This window comes from Thermobia domestica, chromosome 7, assembly GCF_964235325.1.
Source record: "Thermobia domestica chromosome 7, izTheDome1.hap1.1, whole genome shotgun sequence".
NCBI lineage: Eukaryota > Metazoa > Arthropoda > Insecta > Zygentoma > Lepismatidae > Thermobia > Thermobia domestica.
Window position 1 is genome coordinate 20,580,037 of NC_137460.1, and position 19,822 is coordinate 20,599,858.

Here is a 19,822-nt window from a genome sequence, read left to right on the forward strand (position 1 = left end):
TACCCGAATTATAATCATATATACATAGAAAGGGCTATATCTCCCGAATAGGGCAAAACGTAATTTCAACGGCAAAATTTATTAGTGTCCAGTGTTGTATTCATTTCTCTTCGTTATTTTTTTTTTTCAAAATAGTGTTCTAATAAATAAGTATAGTGTCAATTAATCCAGTGTGTTTTCGTTGTTTGTATGAGTGATGTTTGCGTGTGTTATGGTCTGGATGACCGTCTGATCGTCCGTGAGGTTTTCGAGACGAGACACCCGAACCTCTCGGCGCCTAATGCTCATCTCATTATTGAGACCGACGAGCTTTTTGGGAAACAGTTTGTAATCTTCTTTGGAGAGGTCTTCGTCATCCTGTCCAGGTAAGTTAAAGTATCAGGAGTATACTTATTGGTAATACCACGAGCTGTCCGAACATGGACCCAGACCTCTAGTTGGTTACAAATAAATAGCTGCCCGAACATGGACCACGAACTGAGGACGGTTACAAATAAATGGCCGCCCGAACAGCGACTCGAACACCTAGTCGATTACAAATAAATGACGCCCGAACTACCGACCCGAATCGAGACCGTTGGTGCTCGAATACTCATAAGATAAATATTTTAATATATCATTTCTCTTTCAGCTCAGTACCAGGAATTTGAAAAAATATTCTCTTTCAGGTGATTTTAATATGTTTTATTAATAGTTTATTCTATTTTGTTTAAGATGGCATACAACGAGGCAGATATATTCCGGAAACTAAAGTTAATTTTTGAAGAGACTTTTGAAAATTTAAAAAAAGAGAATAGAAAGTACCGTGCTGAAATTAAAGAGACTTTTGCTGAGGTAAAGAGCGAATTAGGTCAAAAGATAGACAATTTACGAGATGTGTTTCGTGAAAATAGTCAGCAAATAGTAAATACTGAAAAGAGCCAAGAAACAGAGAGCGCTGAAAACAAAACACCGGAATTTGAACCTCAATTAGTGACTGATATTCCTAGCGTAAACAAAACATTGGAATTGGAACCTGAGCTAGAGACTAACATCGCTAATGAAAAGGAAACTCAGGAATCTGAACTCCAACCAGAGACAGGTAGTCTAAACCAACCTCGTAACAAATCTGGCAACGATTTTATCTATTCAGAATTTAATAACATCCCTAATAGCAGTACTAGTGACGTCGCTTGTAGTAGAAGTAGTGAAATCCACGAACAAATGATTGTAGACGACAGAGGTCGTAAGCGCACAAAAATAACTATCACAAACCACAGAGAGAAAAAGCGTAAACGAGGTTACAGTTATAGCAGTAGGCAAAGATACGAAGACCAGATGTTAAACAATACAAAATTTAAAGGGAATCAGAACCAAGAGCGCATACGAAAGAATAACAAATACAAAAGAAGTCGTAAATCACGGCCACGTAACCTGAGTTATCACATACTAGACAGGAACCGCAATTTGTGTGACATTAAGCATAGATTTGTACGGAGAGGTAACCATCGTAGAAATAGACAAACAAACCGTAATTATCAAAGCAGAAACAGTAATCATAAAAAAAAAAAAGTAACCAAGACTTTGTGTGTTGATACAATTTTTTCTCCTAGGAGAGCGACGCATTTCTAAGCGATAAACATGTATTCATTTTCTTCCTTTTTGCTTTTAGTTGTGGATAAAACACCTGGACACGAAAAGAAGAACTACGCATTTCTTTTAAACTCATTTTTGCTTCCAGCCTTTAACTGTTCGGCAAAGAGTAGATAACATGTTTTTCTTTCTTTTTCTTGTTTCGATAAGGCAGTCGCCAGACTGTAGAACCACTTGTGTTTATGGTTACGAATAACGGGTGATATACAGCTGATTAATTCTTTTCTTTTTCTGTCTTTGCTCCGTGTAGCACTTCACACCTCAGTCAGCTGTGTATGAGTGTTGCAAACCTTACTAATGACTTACTATTAGTTTAATGTCATTAATTTTTTCTTGTTTTCATTTCAGATGTTTGAATTTAGATCTTTTAGTAAATAATTAACGTATCACATACGTAGGGAGATTGCATTTATCCAAAAGCAATTTGAACTAGTGGCGTAGTTCCGTATTCCTAGCTAGTGGGAAGATGTTTTGGCGTTATAATATATATTTTTATTGTATTTTAAATTTTAAAATCCCTTTTTAGGATCCCTTCCCACTTTCGAAATTCTTAAATATGTTATTACAGGTTATTCACAATTAATGTTTGATTTTCTTTTAGAAAAAAAAAAAAGAATAATGTATCCAGATGCGCAGAATCAGAAAAATTTTAGTTGTTACTTATATATATAGTTGTATGTTTATAATTAAAATTTAGTATGTAATCATATACGTAGAGGGACCGTACTTATCCAAAAACGGTTTGATATCTTGGCGAGATATCCGTACCTTCAGCCAGTGGGAAGATATTTTGGCCTTATAACATATTTTTATTAAATGTTTTAAATTTTAAATCCCTTTCTAGAATCCCTTCCCACTTTCCAAATTCTTAAAGATGTTATCATACGTATGACTTAGAATTAATGTTTGATTTCCCTTTAAGAAAAGTAGAATGTATAGATAAGAAAATTTTTAGTTGTTAATTATATATACTGTACACGTGTATATTTGTCATTGAAACTTAGTATGTAATCTCATGCGTAAAATATGGAATTTTACGATTATCAATGTTATTTTTTAGTTTTAATCTTAGATTTTCGTTTTCATTTTGAAGTGTTTACTGTAATTTTATTGAACCTCATTTACGTCATTTACCCGATTTTGACTTTATTTGAATTTCCAGGATGTGACATGATATATTTTGTTCGAAGAGAAAAGTTTAGAACGGAAAGTAGGCTAAGCCTTAAACAAGTGATAACAGACATTTCCTTGTTGGTAATAGAATGTGCAGGAATGTCGTGTGAATAGTATAATTCTCCGAACGAAAGCAGTAATCTTTTATTGTAGAAGGAACTATATGAACAGATATTCTGATGGTGAACGGTCGTTTTTCCCCTCATATTAATATATATGCGGAAATATGTTTAACTTCTATATTTTCTTGTAATTTCTAATTAACATTTTTTTTCGTCTTCTCTAGACCACTGAACGACCGTAGGGGAACTCCTTCGGGTAGGATATTTTATGGGGATAAAGATAAATATTTTTTTTCAGGGAGGCAATATTTCCTGGAATTGCAGATCTCTTGCAAAAATGGATGTGGCTAATCCATTGGATATTCCATAGCTAACTGTATTTTCGCCATCAATCGCAAAATATAGTTTTTCATTTCTCTTCTTCTTTTATAGTAACCCGTAACTAACCATGTGTATTCTTAGGTTAGATTTTTTGAGTATGTTATTATCTAGTAACATTTCAGCGAATATTTTAACGTTTATGAATCGTAACTATGTTGTGTACTTGTATGCTAATGAGTTGTAATGTTTATTTTTCATGTTAATTTTGAGAAAATTGTATTTTAGTTCCAGTATGTCCTAGAAACTATTCGAATTCGATATAGATCCTGGAAACTAAACTTATTTTCTTTCTTTCCAACAGCATGAAGCCATAATGTTTTATGAAAATGACTTTGTCAATTATTTCGTATGCTCGATGACTGAATTTTAATGTGTTAATAAGACCATTTTGAATATTTGTAGCGAAGATGCCTAAGGAAGCTTGTTACAGCTGTTTTGTAGGGAATTTAATTGGATGTTTCAGACCAACCAGAAAGTTGTAATGTCGTTGACTATATTCTTGTTTGTATCTCATGTTTTTCTCTTAGTAGGTCTCATGTATTTTGTCTTATAGAGACATATCTTTACGATGCTACGAGAGCATTTGTATTTTGTGTGTTTACACATTTTTTCTAGGTGGAAGACGTATGTTATGTTCCAGGGAACATACGCGTAGTTTACTGAATATTAATGTTTATATTTCAGTTTTGTGCAGAAACAATTTTGTAAGTGCCTAGGGTTGCAGGCCTTCCTCGTTTCTAGTTTTTTTTTTTGCCTCGCAGGTGTCGATGGCATATTGTGTGTGTAAGTACGTGTAGTATTACACATTTTTCCCACCTATGGTTTTGGTCAATTCATGGTGTAATGACCATTTATTTTCAGGAATGTTTGGACTAGTGAGTCAACTTCCTTGATTCAGACCTTTGAAAAACTTGGATCAATATTGAATAGTTTTCAACGCTTTATTAACAAATTTTTTGCAGATAATACCCATCTATTCTGGTAACCCTACAATGTTTACGTTTTTGGAAGTGAACAACAACCATTATTCTAGGCCTAAGCTAATAATAACTTTGTTTCAGAATGAATCATTTGTTGTATTGAGCATTATTGAATTAAAGTCTCGATTTTCACGACGAGCAGATGGCATTTGATCTTATGGCGTGCCGAATTTTCTTCATACATGTCAACGAAATCACAATCTTTTTCTTTGATATGCAGAATCATGCTTATTTCTTGGAATTACTATGAACGTCAATTTTGACACTTAAGTTTATTTTTTTTTATTTGAAAAACGATTTTTCGTTCTTTTCTGCCAAACAACACGAGGCACAGTTAAAAAAAAAAAAAAAGGGGACATACAGGTGAAAATCTTATTTTGTTTATATATTGTCAATTTATCATGTGTTTACATTTCCATTCATTTTACTTTTTCAATGATTTTCATATTTTTCAAATACATTATAGTAATATTGAAACTTTAATAATAATTTTAATATTTTAGTACCTTTAACATGTTTGCTATTTGCATATTCATTCATATTTTGATATTTTAAATACAGATATCAGTATATTTACTAATTTTTATTGAGATATTTGATAACTCTTTAAGTCGATGTTTTCATGAATAGTTATTGAGTGTGTATATTTGTTTCATATTGCACAAAATAGTGATCGAAACGGAACACTTAAATATTTTATGAAAAGAATTTATTAGTGTGTTTTTTTTTAAAAAAAAAAAAAGCATTTAAATAGCCCTATAATACATTTACTCCATATTGCACAAAGTATAGTGATCGAAACGGAACACTTAAACATTTTACCAAAAGTATTTGCGTGTTAAAAAAAAAAAAAAAAAGAATTTTAATAGCCCTACAAACGCTTTCTGCGAACTTAAAAAAAAAAAAAAGTTATCATACAGGTGTTGTAACCGTACTTCGTTTCTCACACCAGTGTTAAAAAAAAAAAAAAAAAAATCTCCCCTTCTCCCCTCATCAACTCATCGTTGGAGAATCATGGAGGATACTCACACAGGAAGACAGCATGGTTTCAACATGTGAAGAAACGGAAGATAAGGAAACCCAACTGCACCAATTGTTCAAGAGGATCTTATTACTTCATGGAACATTTGGATTGGACATTGCTCATGCAGGAACCTCATCATGTTGTAGTGAGTGAACAAGTTACTTAATTATTTTAAATAGCCTTTTTCAGGTGAAAAACCATTCAACGTTCATACACGTAAGTCTCACACCATATGACAGTGTTGCCAACTAACTTATTTTAAATTTTCAGGTGAAAAACCTAATTTTATTCATACTTCGTCAGACGGCCAAGGGTTCTCAACCTGTCTACGTGTGCACTTGACAGGTCGTTCCACTTTCGGACACCAATCTATAACCGCCACCAGGTTATAGAAGTATTTTTGTGGACGCCCTGTATATTTCGTGAAGACAGTGATTATTATTTTCGATTTGTACTTTATTCTGCAACGCACATAAGTTCTTTCTTTGGTGGGAATTGCTTCTTTCCCACACAATTGGACAAAGAAGTCTTTCATCGTTTTTTCATATATATATTTAAAACATTGATTTTGCTGAGAACATTTCAGTTAGTGACTAACCATTTCAGTGTTTCTCCCTGACTCATTATATACACAGTATATATTCTATAGTTATTGGGAACTGAATTAAGTGCTTTCTTTAATCGCTTATGGAAACATTATAATAGATTAGAGAAATATGGGCTGACCAGATGTCCCAGTAGCCGAAGTGGCACCAACTGCGTTGTATTCCAGCCCGTTATCTGTACTTTCTCACGCCAAAGTTATCGCAGTGTCTAGTGCATTATGGGCAGTTGACTAAAATTAACATAAATTGTTTTCCGTATTCTGTTTGTATGTGCATACAGGTGAGTAACTGAGTAATTTTTGAAATGAACTGCCAACACTATTCCGTTGACCATTGCAACCCGTACCTTGAGCTTGGACGCTCGAGGAGTTTGACTCCAGGTCTGGAAGATGCAACCACGCATCTCGCGTTGAACTTCAAACATAAGTTGTGTTAAGGGGCACAAGCTATTTAGCCGATGAAGGACGATTTCTGACGGCTAGCCCCAATCAGTGAAATCCTAGGTCCTCAGACCTTGTGCGTTTAAAACGTTATATACGCGCCCTCCAATATCAGAATTCAACTGTGAAGACCTTCTTTTCGTTTATTTACTCAAGATTTACTTTTACGCTGCAGGATTGTTCAGCGTAACAACTGGGTTCATCGTGGGACGATCCAGACAACTTTTCCCCAATGCGAATCCCCCAAGTGTGTTCATGGTGTGAGCAAAGTATTTATAGTGATACCCGAATTATAATCATATATACATAGAAAGGGCTATATCTCCCGAATAGGGCAAAACGTAATTTCAACGGCAAAATTTATTAGTGTCCAGTGTTGTATTCATTTCTCTTCGTTATTTTTTTTTTTCAAAATAGTGTTCTAATAAATAAGTATAGTGTCAATTAATCCAGTGTGTTTTCGTTGTTTGTATGAGTGATGTTTGCGTGTGTTATGGTCTGGATGACCGTCTGATCGTCCGTGAGGTTTTCGAGACGAGACACCCGAACCTCTCGGCGCCTAATGCTCATCTCATTATTGAGACCGACGAGCTTTTTGGGAAACAGTTTGTAATCTTCTTTGGAGAGGTCTTCGTCATCCTGTCCAGGTAAGTTAAAGTATCAGGAGTATACTTATTGGTAATACCACGAGCTGTCCGAACATGGACCCAGACCTCTAGTTGGTTACAATATGATGTTTGGTCAGTACCGAAAATATTAGTGACACCGTGAATCGAAATGAAATGAAAAAAAAAACTTTTTTTTTTTTAAAGTTTAACGTTCCACGGTTATGCTCTTTAAACTAAAGAAGCCGAATGACTAGTGACAGTGAATATTAAATATTTGTGCTTCTCCACTGGGAATCGAACCTGAGACCGCGTGTACCAATGACAGCGCGCAGGGGTCCCTGGATCAAACTCGAGACCAGATACACATACGACAATCTTTCATATAAGAGCACATATGGGCTCTCTTTGGCTCTCTCATGGTTAGCATACGCTCCTTTGGAGGGAGTTCATGTGCTTCGGATCCTACGTTAAGTTGTGGGCCCGCGTCTTATATAGCCTCGCTGCTGAAAAGAATGCCTAAACTCTAATTAACCAAGCTAAGTCAAAGGTCATATATGATTTTATACCGCAAGAGAGAAAAAGTCTATTTTAAATTGAATAAATCTTTTGTACGTTATAATAAGTTATATGTACACTCATGTCCAAAATGATTGTCGCATATCTATAACTGTCTTCTTGTAAGAATATAATTTGATAATGATTTAGTAGGGTACTTTTAATACTGATACTATGTGTATAATTGGGAAATGTATATTTATGCTAAATTTCATAGCAAAAGAATTATAAATACGAAAATTAGAATGAGTAAAACAAAATGTAGCTTAATGGACAAGAAAGCTTTATTTTCGTTTTATTGTTCTTTTTTACTGCTCCTTTGACATGAAATTAACCTTATACATGTCTTTGCCGATTATACACGTAGTAACATTATAAGAAATACCGGGCGAATTCGTTATCAAATTATATTCCTACAACAACATATTTATAGGCATGCGACAATAATTTTGGACATGAGTGTACGTGAACGGAGCTAAGACAACAGCAGAATTTCAATCCCATTCTCCTTCAGTACAGTCTTATTTAAAAAAAAAAAAAAAAAAAAAAAAAAAAACAATCAGTCAGATTTTGTAAAATCTTTCTATTCTTATTCATGGGTTAGAATTAAATCAAACAAATTTAAATTTGGTTTGACCAATCGAGATCTTTATTTTAACTGGATTTTTTTTTTTTGCGTACTTTAGAGATCATGGCTGTTAAAATTAACTTGGTTTGTTAATTTTCTTAACAAAACTGTGTATTAACCTTCTTACAATAGTACAATTACCGAGGTTGTTTTCGACCTATGATAACAAAAGTAAACACACTGTACTTGATGAAACAGTATGCCGTCACCATCGGGGTTGTAATAGTCTTGAGTCGGGCTGTTCTCTGCAGGAGTTTCCGTTCGATCAGTCGAGATAACTCCATTCTTTCTGGCAGGCTTTCCAGAGGCCATTTACTATGTGAGAGATCGGTCCTTTTCAAAAACTCAAAGGTGCAGTAACCCACCGGCGAGACCCCAGGTAACTTGACAGATATGTCTGTATAGGGATGGCATGTATTCCTGTACGCGCTCAATATTTGCCAAAATTAGCGGCTGGAAGTAGGTAGCAATATTTTATGAGAATGTGCACCAGTTTTGTGGAAAACAACAGCGAGTCAAGACGGCCGTCTGATAATAGGCCGAGTTGACTTTGACATTTTTAGCTACGCGGCGGATGGTTTAATTGCCATTGTAAGTAAATCTTGCAATGATCAAGAAACCTTGGGGAAATCAAACAGCTTACAACGGTTCGTGGTATGTTGAGCAATGTGCTCTGATAACAACTTTTGAACTCGACTTTTGCATCAATTGTTTAGATGTTTAGATTGAAATTCCGATCACTAATGGTGATTACCATTTTCAAGTCGTTTCCTAGTTTCAATGCACTCTCTCTCTTTATTGGTGGATTCGGCCCAGCGACAAGAGTAATTACTTTCAGAATCCCGACTAGGAAGGAACTTCTCTATTTCATTCCCTCTAGAAGCAGTCCCAGTCTACTCTCACCATTTTGATTCAGCACAGGAATTGACTTTCTTAGATATTCTGAAACCATCCCAGGCCCGTATCCAGGGGGCGGTCTCCCCTAAAATTTTTGCTGGTCTCCCTAAAAATTTTCACATTAGGCTTGCAAATGAACTATAATATGATTGGATCGCCCCCCCTAACTTCAGCTGCCCCCCCCCCGACATTTTTGGGCTGGCTACCGGCCTGGAACCACCCCACTTACATTGCCCTATAATCCTGTATTTGGAGTACTTTACATCGAAAAGAGCTGTAATGTATCCTTGCTAGTGTTAGTGGTATTTGCAGCATTTTACGCACTCTGTACGTGAGAACATTTCACGACATTTCCGAAGAATTTCTCTCATTGCTGCAGTTCAGTTCGCTTCCGTCCGCTTTTCCACGGCACTCCAGGCATATGTCACATTTGTTACCATAGATCGAAAACAATCTCTGTAACTTTGTCTGCCGTCTCATTCCTTATATGAACTTGTGTTGTAGAGGCAGTGAGAGAAATCAAGTATTACCAGAGAATATATGACACGAAATCTTCTTAAAATGTTTCTGCATTCATTGATACGTTTCCTGTATTATTGGCAAGAACTCGTGTACAGAAATACAAGTAAAGGATAGAATGATGTGAAACCAACTCAAATTGTTTCCTTGTCTCTTTGTACTTATTTCAGTAGGACTCCATCAATGTTTATCGTATATTGTTTACCACGTTTCTGTTATAAGTATCTGCCCTAATTACAGTATACTTGATTTGCTATTATTCTTAATTAATTTATTTATTTTCAGCAATTTCCCCAACATGGAGAAATTCGAAAAGGGTCCAAAGGAAGTTTTTCCACCCGATATTCAGAAGGTAAGTTAAGAATATTGTATGTAATTTTCAAACCTTGCAGTTTTCTTTCAGTATTATTATTATTATTATTATTATTATTATTATTATTATTATTATTATTATTATTATTATTATTATTATTATTATTATAAATCTACATTTTTCTCTCTAAATTCAGATTTTAAAGTTTAAGGAAGATCAAACTGCAGCTAAACCAAATATGTTGACAGTGGCGTATTTAGAGTGGGGCTTCCGGGCTTAAGCCCCCTCCGAAATTTTATTTACTATATTAAAGTAAATGAAATATCTTGCAGAATTTTCACATTTCCAGGAATAAAGTTAGCTAAGCCCCCCCGATACAAAATCGTAAATACGCCACTGTGTGTTGATAAGTTTACATCTTTCAAAGTAGTCGTCTGCACTAGTGACACACTACTGCTAACGTCTATTTCATGGCTGGATCGTCTCCTGAAACGCATTTACTGGAATCGCTCATGGTTCCTTCATCTCATTTTTGTGTAATGTACGGTATCCTTGTATCTGACTGAAATTTACTTATTTATTTATTTAACAATCATCAGATACAGCTCAGAGGCCATTTTATACTAGATATCTAACAACAACAATAACAATGGAAAGGATTTGGAAAGGTGTCGGCCAGGGCCTGTTTGAAGTAGGTACCATCCCGGCATTTGCCTGGTAGGAATGAGGAAAACCCTGGAAAACCCCAGTCAGAATGGTCGGCAGCGGGAATCGAACCCGCGACCTCCCGAATGCGAAGCCAATGCTCTACCACTTGAGCTACTTTGCTCGGTAAATTGATGACTTTTCAGGTTTTGTTTCAGGAGAGCTTGGAAAGAAAGTTGCGTCGATTTGGACTTAGGCTAGTAGAGGATCCTTCTTCAAGATATATATATATGTCCATGTCATGGACAGGTATCCTTTTTTCAGACTTGCCCTGAAGTTCTTATTATGTATTCTTTTATTTTAATTCTTCTAAAATAAAATTCTATTATGTATTCTTTTATTTTAATTCTTCTAAAATAATAACAATCCTTCTTTCAGTTTAACACCCCACGGTTGTGCCTTTTAAGGTAAAGGAGACGGATGATTTAGGCAAGTGAATAATAATGGAAAAATTGGTGGAAGGAGAATGTGGAAGGAAACGGGAGTACCCCGAGAAAATTCACGGACACGATGTTGTCCACTACAAACTAACTTAGCCGGGAGTCGAACCAGAAACCCCACACACCAGAAGCAAGCGTTCTACATCTTTGAGGCACAGTCTCCCTGATAATAATAATAATAATAATAATAATAATAATAATAATAATAATAATAATAATAATAATAATAATAATAATAATAATAATAAAACTTGTAACAAAATAAGGAATATGGCTTTTAACTCCTAATATAAGAATAAAGAAGTTTACCCTTTAACAAATAAAAAAAACAGAAGTCTAAGCTCTTTTGGGGCTTTGTGGCTAGCACACCCTTCTTCATCGCGAGAGAACTTGACTCGATTCCCGGTGGCAGCTCATGTGGTCCCGATCCCGCGTTAAGCAGTATAGGACAGTGTCATATAGCAAGGGACGTTAAGCTTCAAATCAACCGACCAAAATAAATAAATATCTATTTAAATTTTAATTTCAATTTCAATAAGGAATTACGGCTAGTCGACTTTATTGTTTAGCAAAAGTGTAAGGTCATTATTGTACTATGGGGTTTGAAAGTATGAAAATTTCCGGATACAAATAGCTACTAGGTTGGAATTTCGGATACTTCTTTTCTGTATGTGTTGAATCGGAGAAATCTATATTGAATACGTTAAAGTTCTTGGATTGCTTTTATATACGAGGTGTGTTCAAAACGATACCGAACTTCTGAAATAGCGCGCCAACTGGCCGAGTGAGTGCGTTGCAGCTACTGTGTGTAAAATTAGTGATACAGTGACAATTAAAGAACAACAACGCGTGTGTGAAATTTTGCTACAAACTTTCAAAACATTTACAGAGATATTTCAGTTGCTTTTCAATTCGTTCAGGGTCTCTTCGTCCAAAAAAAAAAAAAAAAAAAAAAAAAAAAAACAGCACGTAAGAGTCGTCAAGATAATGTTGGTTGTAATTTTTGATTAGAAAGGTATTGTCCATCATGAATTTGTATCACGTGATCAGATGGTAAACAGTTTTATCAGCACATTTTAGCGCGGTTGAGGGATGTTGTGCGCAAGAAGAGGCCTGAATTGAGGGAATATCAGACTTGGATGGTGCACTGTGCCAATGTGCCTATTCATGCTTCGCTCCTCATCCGCAGGTATCTGACAAAACATTAGATTCCCCGTTGTTCCCCATCCAACCTATTCTACTGACTTAGCCCCAGTAAGCTTTTTCCTATTTCCGAAATTTAAAATCACTTTAAAAGGATGTCGTTTCGAAAGCATAGAGAGGCCCGCGTAACTCAGTCGCCAACGTTCTCGCCTTTGGTCCCGGGTTCGATTCCCGGTGGTGGCAAACAGTCGAAAAAGTGTAACAGCTTTTTCAGGCCAGCCGTCTTGAGTGAGGTTTTTCCTGGGTTTGCCTAGTTCACATCAGGAAAATGCCGGGATGCTACCTTATATAATGGTTCAGGCCGATTCCTTCGTTCCCCAATTCTTTCTTCCTTCCGTTTCCTCAGATAGTGTGCGTACGTGATGGGCCAGAAATGTAATTCCTTAGATGCCGACAGCCCAGAAATGTAATTCCCAATCCCCCCTAATTCAAAACAATAGAGGAGATTCAGGACAAAGCGAGAAAAGACCTGCGCACCATCCCAGAAAGTGCGTTCCAGGAAGATTTCCAAAAAAGGTAGAAACGTCAGGAACGGTATATTGTCAGTAGAGGCGACTACTTTGATGGGATAGTGCTTAAAATGTTGTACAAGCCAAAGTTCGGTTTCTTTTTGAACACCCCTCTTATATGAACGCAGAAAGAAATTCATTAATTGATACTATTTAATTACAATGAAACCTACTCAGAATAGTTTTATTCCCACCTCTAGAAGGTCCCTGCTTTATTTCATGTTTGCATCTTCTTCTTGGATTGCCCAAAGGTTCCTTTCCCATAGATCCGTCACTAAAACTCTACGAACAACATTTTCTTTCTGGAGATACAGTGGCTCAGTGATGCCGGTTTGAGGCGTTAGGTTGACGCATATGAGGAGAAAAACCCATCAGAGGTTCGAGTCCCGCTGAAGAAGTTGGTCATTTTCAACTGTTTTTTTTTTTTTTTATGTTTCTGTGTTCGTGTCACTGTCTACTCTGATAGCAATTCGTATTTTTTTTTTTTAAATACAAAAGTGGTGGTTCACCTCTGATGCGGATATCTCATCTCCGTGAGTTCTCCCACGTTATCATTCCACTTATTTTGTTAACCATACGTGTCCTTTAGACCTTGGGGCATAAACATCGGACGTAAAATTGGAAATTTCATTTTATTTCAATATTTTTTTTCTGAAATTTTAATTTCGGTAGTTTGCTACACTGTTGTTGTTGTTTCTTTCTTTCTTGTTGTTTGTTGAACATTACAGCCTCTTAGTTTAGCACCGAGGCAGTATGAGACGTGAATCTTCAGTGTAAGGTAAAATCCGAACTGCTTTAATGATTCCAGTTTCAATCCTCCCCCACCGTTAATCGAATCCGAGACCGCGTTCACCATTAGCCACAACACCAGCAGGAAACTGTTAGTTTTTCTTCCATTGCTAGCTTTTAGTTCGCTATTTCACAATGACTTCACTGTCTCCTTTCTTTTTGGCCCAAACAATCCATTATATTACAGGCAAAAATTTTCTTGTAGTCCGGGGCCGCGGTGGCTCAGTGGTAGAGCGTTCACCTCTGGTGCTTGGGGTCCCGGGTTCGATCCCAGCCCCCGCCAAGTGAGCTTTGTGATGGACAAACACCGTGTGCGTGGGTTTTCTTGGGGTTCTCCCGTTTCCTTCCACTTTCTTCATTCCACCATTTCATTCATTACTCATCATCACCGTCTCCTTTAGCCTAACCGGCATTACCGTGGGACGTAAAACTCAAAGATTTTTCTTGTAGGCCTTACATCTGGAGAACTTCATATAGTGCAGCCAAACTCAAACTATAAGTTAACATCAGTATGGTGTGCTTATTCCGTAAAAAATACGAAAACTCGATTTAGGGGACATTCAAAAATTTTGTGGTCCTGATCCAAAAAATTAATTATTGCCCAAGATCGCAATCTTTTCATCTATTGTTTGGGATTATTCCTAAAATTCTTGTTAATCATACCTGGAAGGAAATTCTACTATACTTCTATAACAGGGATGCAAATAACCACAGGCCCGGGGCGAGTGGTTTATCAGTGCGGGCGAGTATTTAATATCATACTGAAGGTAAGTAACATAATTTTTATGGTTTACCCAACATTGTTAGGGTCGTCAAGTCTAGGAGGCTTAGGTGGGCAGGTCATGTAGCTAGAATGGAAGAAAGTAGAAACGCTTTCAAAGTCTTGACTGGAAGACCAATCGGAAAACGACCATTAGGAAGACCCAAGCACAGATGGGAGGACAATATTAAGATGGATCTCGCAGAGATTGGAATACAAAGTAGAAACTGGATACAGTTAGCTAAGGATAGAAGTCAGTGGAGAGCTTTTGTGAACGCGGCATTGAACCTCCGGGTTCCATAGGCCATAGAGTTAGTTAGTTAGGTAGGTAGGTAAGTAAATGGTTTCTATTGTGGGATTTGGGCTATTAAAACTTTGTTGTTTATTTGCATCCCTGTTCTATAATATCGAACTTATGGAGTTGAGTTACTTGTCGTGTGCTATTGAGAAAGAAAGTTCTTTATTTTTCGTAAGTATTGTGCCTCTCTTAACCATTTCTCTACGCTCCTTTGTAACTTTTATATTCTATTGATAATTTTCGAACGTAGGCTTTCTTTTTTCTCTCTCTCTCTATTGAATAAGAATTAAGTCTAACAAGAGCTTAATCTCGATTGTAAACAGTTCCTGCACGGGACTTATGAAATTAAAAAAAAGGGGGGGGGTAAAATACTTAATACATCCTATTTCTTAACTTCTTGTGAACGAAAAAAAAATCACTAATGGTTCTTGACTTTTTTTGTTCATTTTCCCCTTTCCTACATTCCACTTAGATTGTTAATGTCCTTGTGAATAAATTAGATCCAATAATTCACTGTTTTTTTTTTTTCAAGTTAAAGATCTGCTTTGAAAGAATCTTCAACCGCACAGAAGCCAGAAGTTAAATAAGAGTTTTTTTTTTTTTCATTTTCAATGTTATTAGCGATAACGGAGTAATATGTCAAAAGATTATAGCTATGCTAACCGATAAATTTCTTGGGGTGAACTTGGGGGGAGGGGCACGGTGGCTCAGTGATAGAGCATTTACCTTTGGTGTTTGAGATCCCTGATTCGATCCCTACTAAGTAAAATTATGGTGGACAACACCATATCCGTGAACTTTGTGGTGGACAAACACCATGTGCGTGGGTTTCCTCGGGGTTCTCCCGTTTCCTTCCACTTTCTTCATTCCACCTTCTCCTTTAGCCTCACAGGCATAACCGTGGGACGTAAAACTCAAAGGGCCTTTTGCAGAGTCGTTATGAAGGGTGACTAGTGCCATACTAAAGAGTTCGACTAACATATGTTTCCTGCAGTAGTCAAGCTTTTAGTATGACGCTAATCATAGGTCAAAACGACTCTGCATAAGGCAGAAAGATTTCATTTCATTTTCATTTACCATATCCGTGGGTTTTCTCAGATTACTCTAGTTTCCTCCTGCATTCTCATTTTACTTATTCTTGCATGATCATTCACTTGCCTTATTCGCCCATCTCCTTTAGCTTTAAGGACATAATTATGGGTCGTTTAACTGAATAATAAAGATTTCTTGAGATAAAGAAAATGAAATAATGAGAGTATAACGACTCTATAGAAAAGCGTCGTCAACCTGGTTCGTCTTGTAAAATATAAGTTACGAAGCGATAATTACTTTTTTTTATGCAAAAATCAACTCAGATATTCAAAGATTATTAGTCTCACCTTTATTGCTTTATATGTCTTAATATTCTTTTTAAGACCGTAAAATACATAAATTCACTTGACTAGGTCAACACATAACATGTACATAGTCACAACTATCCCATAATAATCTCCTACATATATTAAAAACATTCTTCTTTTCTGTTGATTTAAAATAAACATTCTACTAAGTATATTACATATTTATGAACACTTTTTGCCCAAGGTACAGGTTAATATTATACAAACTAAAGTATTTCGTTATAGAAAATGTCGCCCGATAAAGGGACTGAATATAAAAGTCATGAGTAGGCTTGACTTTTATATTCAAGAACCACTGGTCTGGTTAGATTAATGTTCGTACATTACATATGTTTTTTTATATTTTGATCACACCTCGTATATATCTTCATTACTTTTTGGTTAACCCTCATATATATATAAAATATTAGTTATTATCATTTACATAAATACATTTATAATAAATCTTTGATTTCATTAATATTTCTCTTTTATTACATTATTATTTATTCTTTATCATTAAAAACATCGTCGCTTAGAAATATAATTAACGAGGGTGAAACACAAATTATCAAGATTATTAATTTCGATCATTATTACAAACGATGATGTGACAAATAATATTTGTTCTTTTCGGGCGCATTGTATAACAAATAAGTTAGATGTTGCAATTGCAATGTATACATAGTAGCACTAAGATGTCCAAAATAAAAAAAGAATTTCACTCAAGGTAGTCATTGAATAATTGATTTTATAGAATGGATCTTATTCTTAACATAATCTTTGATAATTAAACACAAATCAATCTGATATAAATAATCTTTGCCTTTAACTAATTATAAATTGAATTATGATTCTTCACATTAATAAGAAAGAATAAAAATTAAACATAACCTACGTTTGAATAATCAAATGGAAGTAAATAAATTTATTTTACAGAAACAAAAGACACCCTTTTGTTATTAAATAAACACATTTTTCATTATTATTGTTATTTTTCATTCTTATTTATTTGAGCATTTCAAATACTTATAACAATCGTTTTCATTATTAATATTAACACAAACTTTAAAACGAAAATTCACAAGAATCTATAACCAACATGGGTTTAACCTAATTTCGTTAACGGTAATCATGTTACATTCGCACTGGCATATGAATCTAATAAAGTGCATTGTACCGCACAATCGTGGTTAGGTTCTACATTAGGTTGTACATGTCCTTCATTGTGATTTGAATTTGGATACGAAGTACCATCTCGTGAACAATGATTTTGTCTATACATAGGATTGGTAGCATCTCTAGGATTTCGACATGTATTTCTATTGTTTTTGTGTCTACTTCGATTGATTAGGTTAGGCGGATTCCCTACATAACCTTGTCTATTTTGTTCATTTTGATTGTTAGAGTATACTCGTCTTAGGTTCGGTTCATTATTATTCACACTTCGGATATTCAAATTCCGAACAGGGACCAAATGATCTGAATTATTCTTATTTTTACCCATTCCTGATTGTGTTAGATTCATAGCATGGTATTGAGTTTCGTAGCATTGTACAAGCATTAATAAATGACTGAAACTCATACACTGTGTGGAAAATAAGATCTGCTGTAATTTAAATGGAAGCAAATTGCGAATCGATGCAATTATTCTTGATTCCGATTGCAAGGGATTAACAACCTTTAATTCATTATAGACATTTACAACAAACTCTACAATAGATTTGTGCAATCGAGGATTGAAATGTTGATTTCTAAGAGTGGCATCTCTGTTTGCCAGCAAAAAGTCATTTTCATAATTCGCGATCAATGCCGCTTTAAATTCCTCATATGTACTAATGTGATCACGTATTGCCTTAAACCATAAGGAACAAGGTGGGAGTAATACATGGGGTATTAATTTCATGTATTGTGATCGGTCGATAGACATTATATTACATTCGTCTTGGAACTTCTCTAAGAAAGAACTAGCATTTTCATTGCACTTACCACTAAATTTACTCATGGCTTTGATTTCGCTCATCTTGACACTTAACTTAACCTTTCTTTTCTCACTCCTTGTTCTTGTGGTGTGATTGTTCCGGTCCGTAGCGTGCTGTGTCATGATACCATTTATATTTCGTTCATCAGTGATCTTCGGACAATTTTCCTCTAATATAATATCCTCCTCAGATTCCGGCGAAGGCGTATTTATATCCGGTGATTGGGGAAACTCGAAGCGATCACTGCCCAGATTATTGCGATAAATGTTATCTCTAGCCTGTAACATTTTAATTTCTTCCTGCATAGTAGCCAACTGGATCTTTTGATGCTTAACGGAAGATTCTATTAACGTTAAATCCTTTTTTACAGCACAGATTTCATGATTTTGATGATCGTGCTTTTCTTGACATTCATCGGCTAACCTTTTTAACTTCTCTTCAAACTGCGAGGATATGTCGTTCATCACCTGGACGATTGTTTGTTTCGTATCGTCTGATTTCAGTTCTATCCGTTCTATTCGTTTACTTAATTCTTCATACTGCTTGCTAGCTTCGTTGAATTTCAATTCTATCTTCTGTTCCATGGTCTGGTTAGCTTCATAGAACTTCTGTTCTATCTTCCGTTCCATGGTCTGGTTAGCTTCATAGAACTTCTGTTCCATGTTTGTGTTAGATTCATTGAGCTTCTGTTCCATGGTTTGTTTTATCTCAGTCGTCATTTGTATAATTTGTCGCTGCACAGCTAACAAAAGTCGATCCCCAGATGACAAACTTGGTGTTGCACTTATTTCACCTGGATTACTGGTATTAGATTCCTGTTGCACTATTTCACTATCCATTTTTCTTTTGATGACCTTACCGCTTCGTAATACGGTTAAGTTCGTATTCATAAATAGTAATATCCAAGTAAATTCAGCCCTACTTTCCTTCTTCGGGAACTGAATTTTCAAAAGTCCCGGGTTTGGTAAACCAAATTTTTATAACGACTCTATAGAAAAGCGTCGTCAACCTGGTTCGTCTTGTAAAATATAAGTTACGAAGCGATAATTACTTTTTTTTATGCAAAAATCAACTCAGATATTCAAAGATTATTAGTCTCACCTTTATTGCTTTATATGTCTTAATATTCTTTTTAAGACCGTAAAATACATAAATTCACTTGACTAGGTCAACACATAACATGTACATAGTCACAACTATCCCATAATAATCTCCTACATATATTAAAAACATTCTTCTTTTCTGTTGATTTAAAATAAACATTCTACTAAGTATATTACATATTTATGAACACTTTTTGCCCAAGGTACAGGTTAATATTATACAAACTAAAGTATTTCGTTATAAGAGGTCAATTAAATATGAAGTGAGCCAATGAATATTGCTTGACTATTTTATGATCAAATGATTTTTAGTTTGTGGATTCCTGTATGATTACAAAGTCCAAAATTATTTATTTTTAACTGTTTCCTCGAACTCCGATGGTAGCCATTTTTGTTTGACAACACGCCAGCGTCGTAACTTGGATTTTTTCTGGGGGGTGGGCAAGCACTAATACACGTATTTAGGTCCCCTAGAAAAGTTGTTTTTCTAATTTTTGGGCCCCCTCTTTCCATCTTTCTCTTACTCTTTATGGGTCCCCCGGAGCCTGTGGCCCTCCCCAAGGCAAGGTCTGCGGGACCGTTACACCCCTGGGTGCGTTCCATACAAGGCAAATTAATTAAGGGGACAATATTAACAAATCTCAAAGTCATACGATTAAATATTATTTCTATGGCCCCTAATAGTAGACATTTTTTACTGAAATGGGACCATGACTCAGATTTGTTTTATTTTGTGTGCTGGTTTGTAATGTAGTGAACCTGTTTGATGCTTTATTTATAATTTCATGTTCGTATCGTATATGAAGTAAGAAAATTTTATCTTAAAGTGGGCCTCCC

General features: G+C 35.5%; 1 protein-coding gene across 1 annotated transcript in view; it reads left to right on the forward strand.

The window, feature by feature from the left end:
* The window catches only part of LOC145689883 (GTPase-activating Rap/Ran-GAP domain-like protein 3), a 641,847-nt gene that overhangs the window by 434,150 nt on the left and 187,875 nt on the right, over positions 1–19,822 (forward strand). The window contains exon 7 of the mRNA XM_081764181.1: positions 9,790–9,856. Coding sequence (XP_081620307.1) covers positions 9,790–9,856 — 67 coding nt within the window. The remainder of the gene's footprint in view (positions 1–9,789; positions 9,857–19,822) is intronic.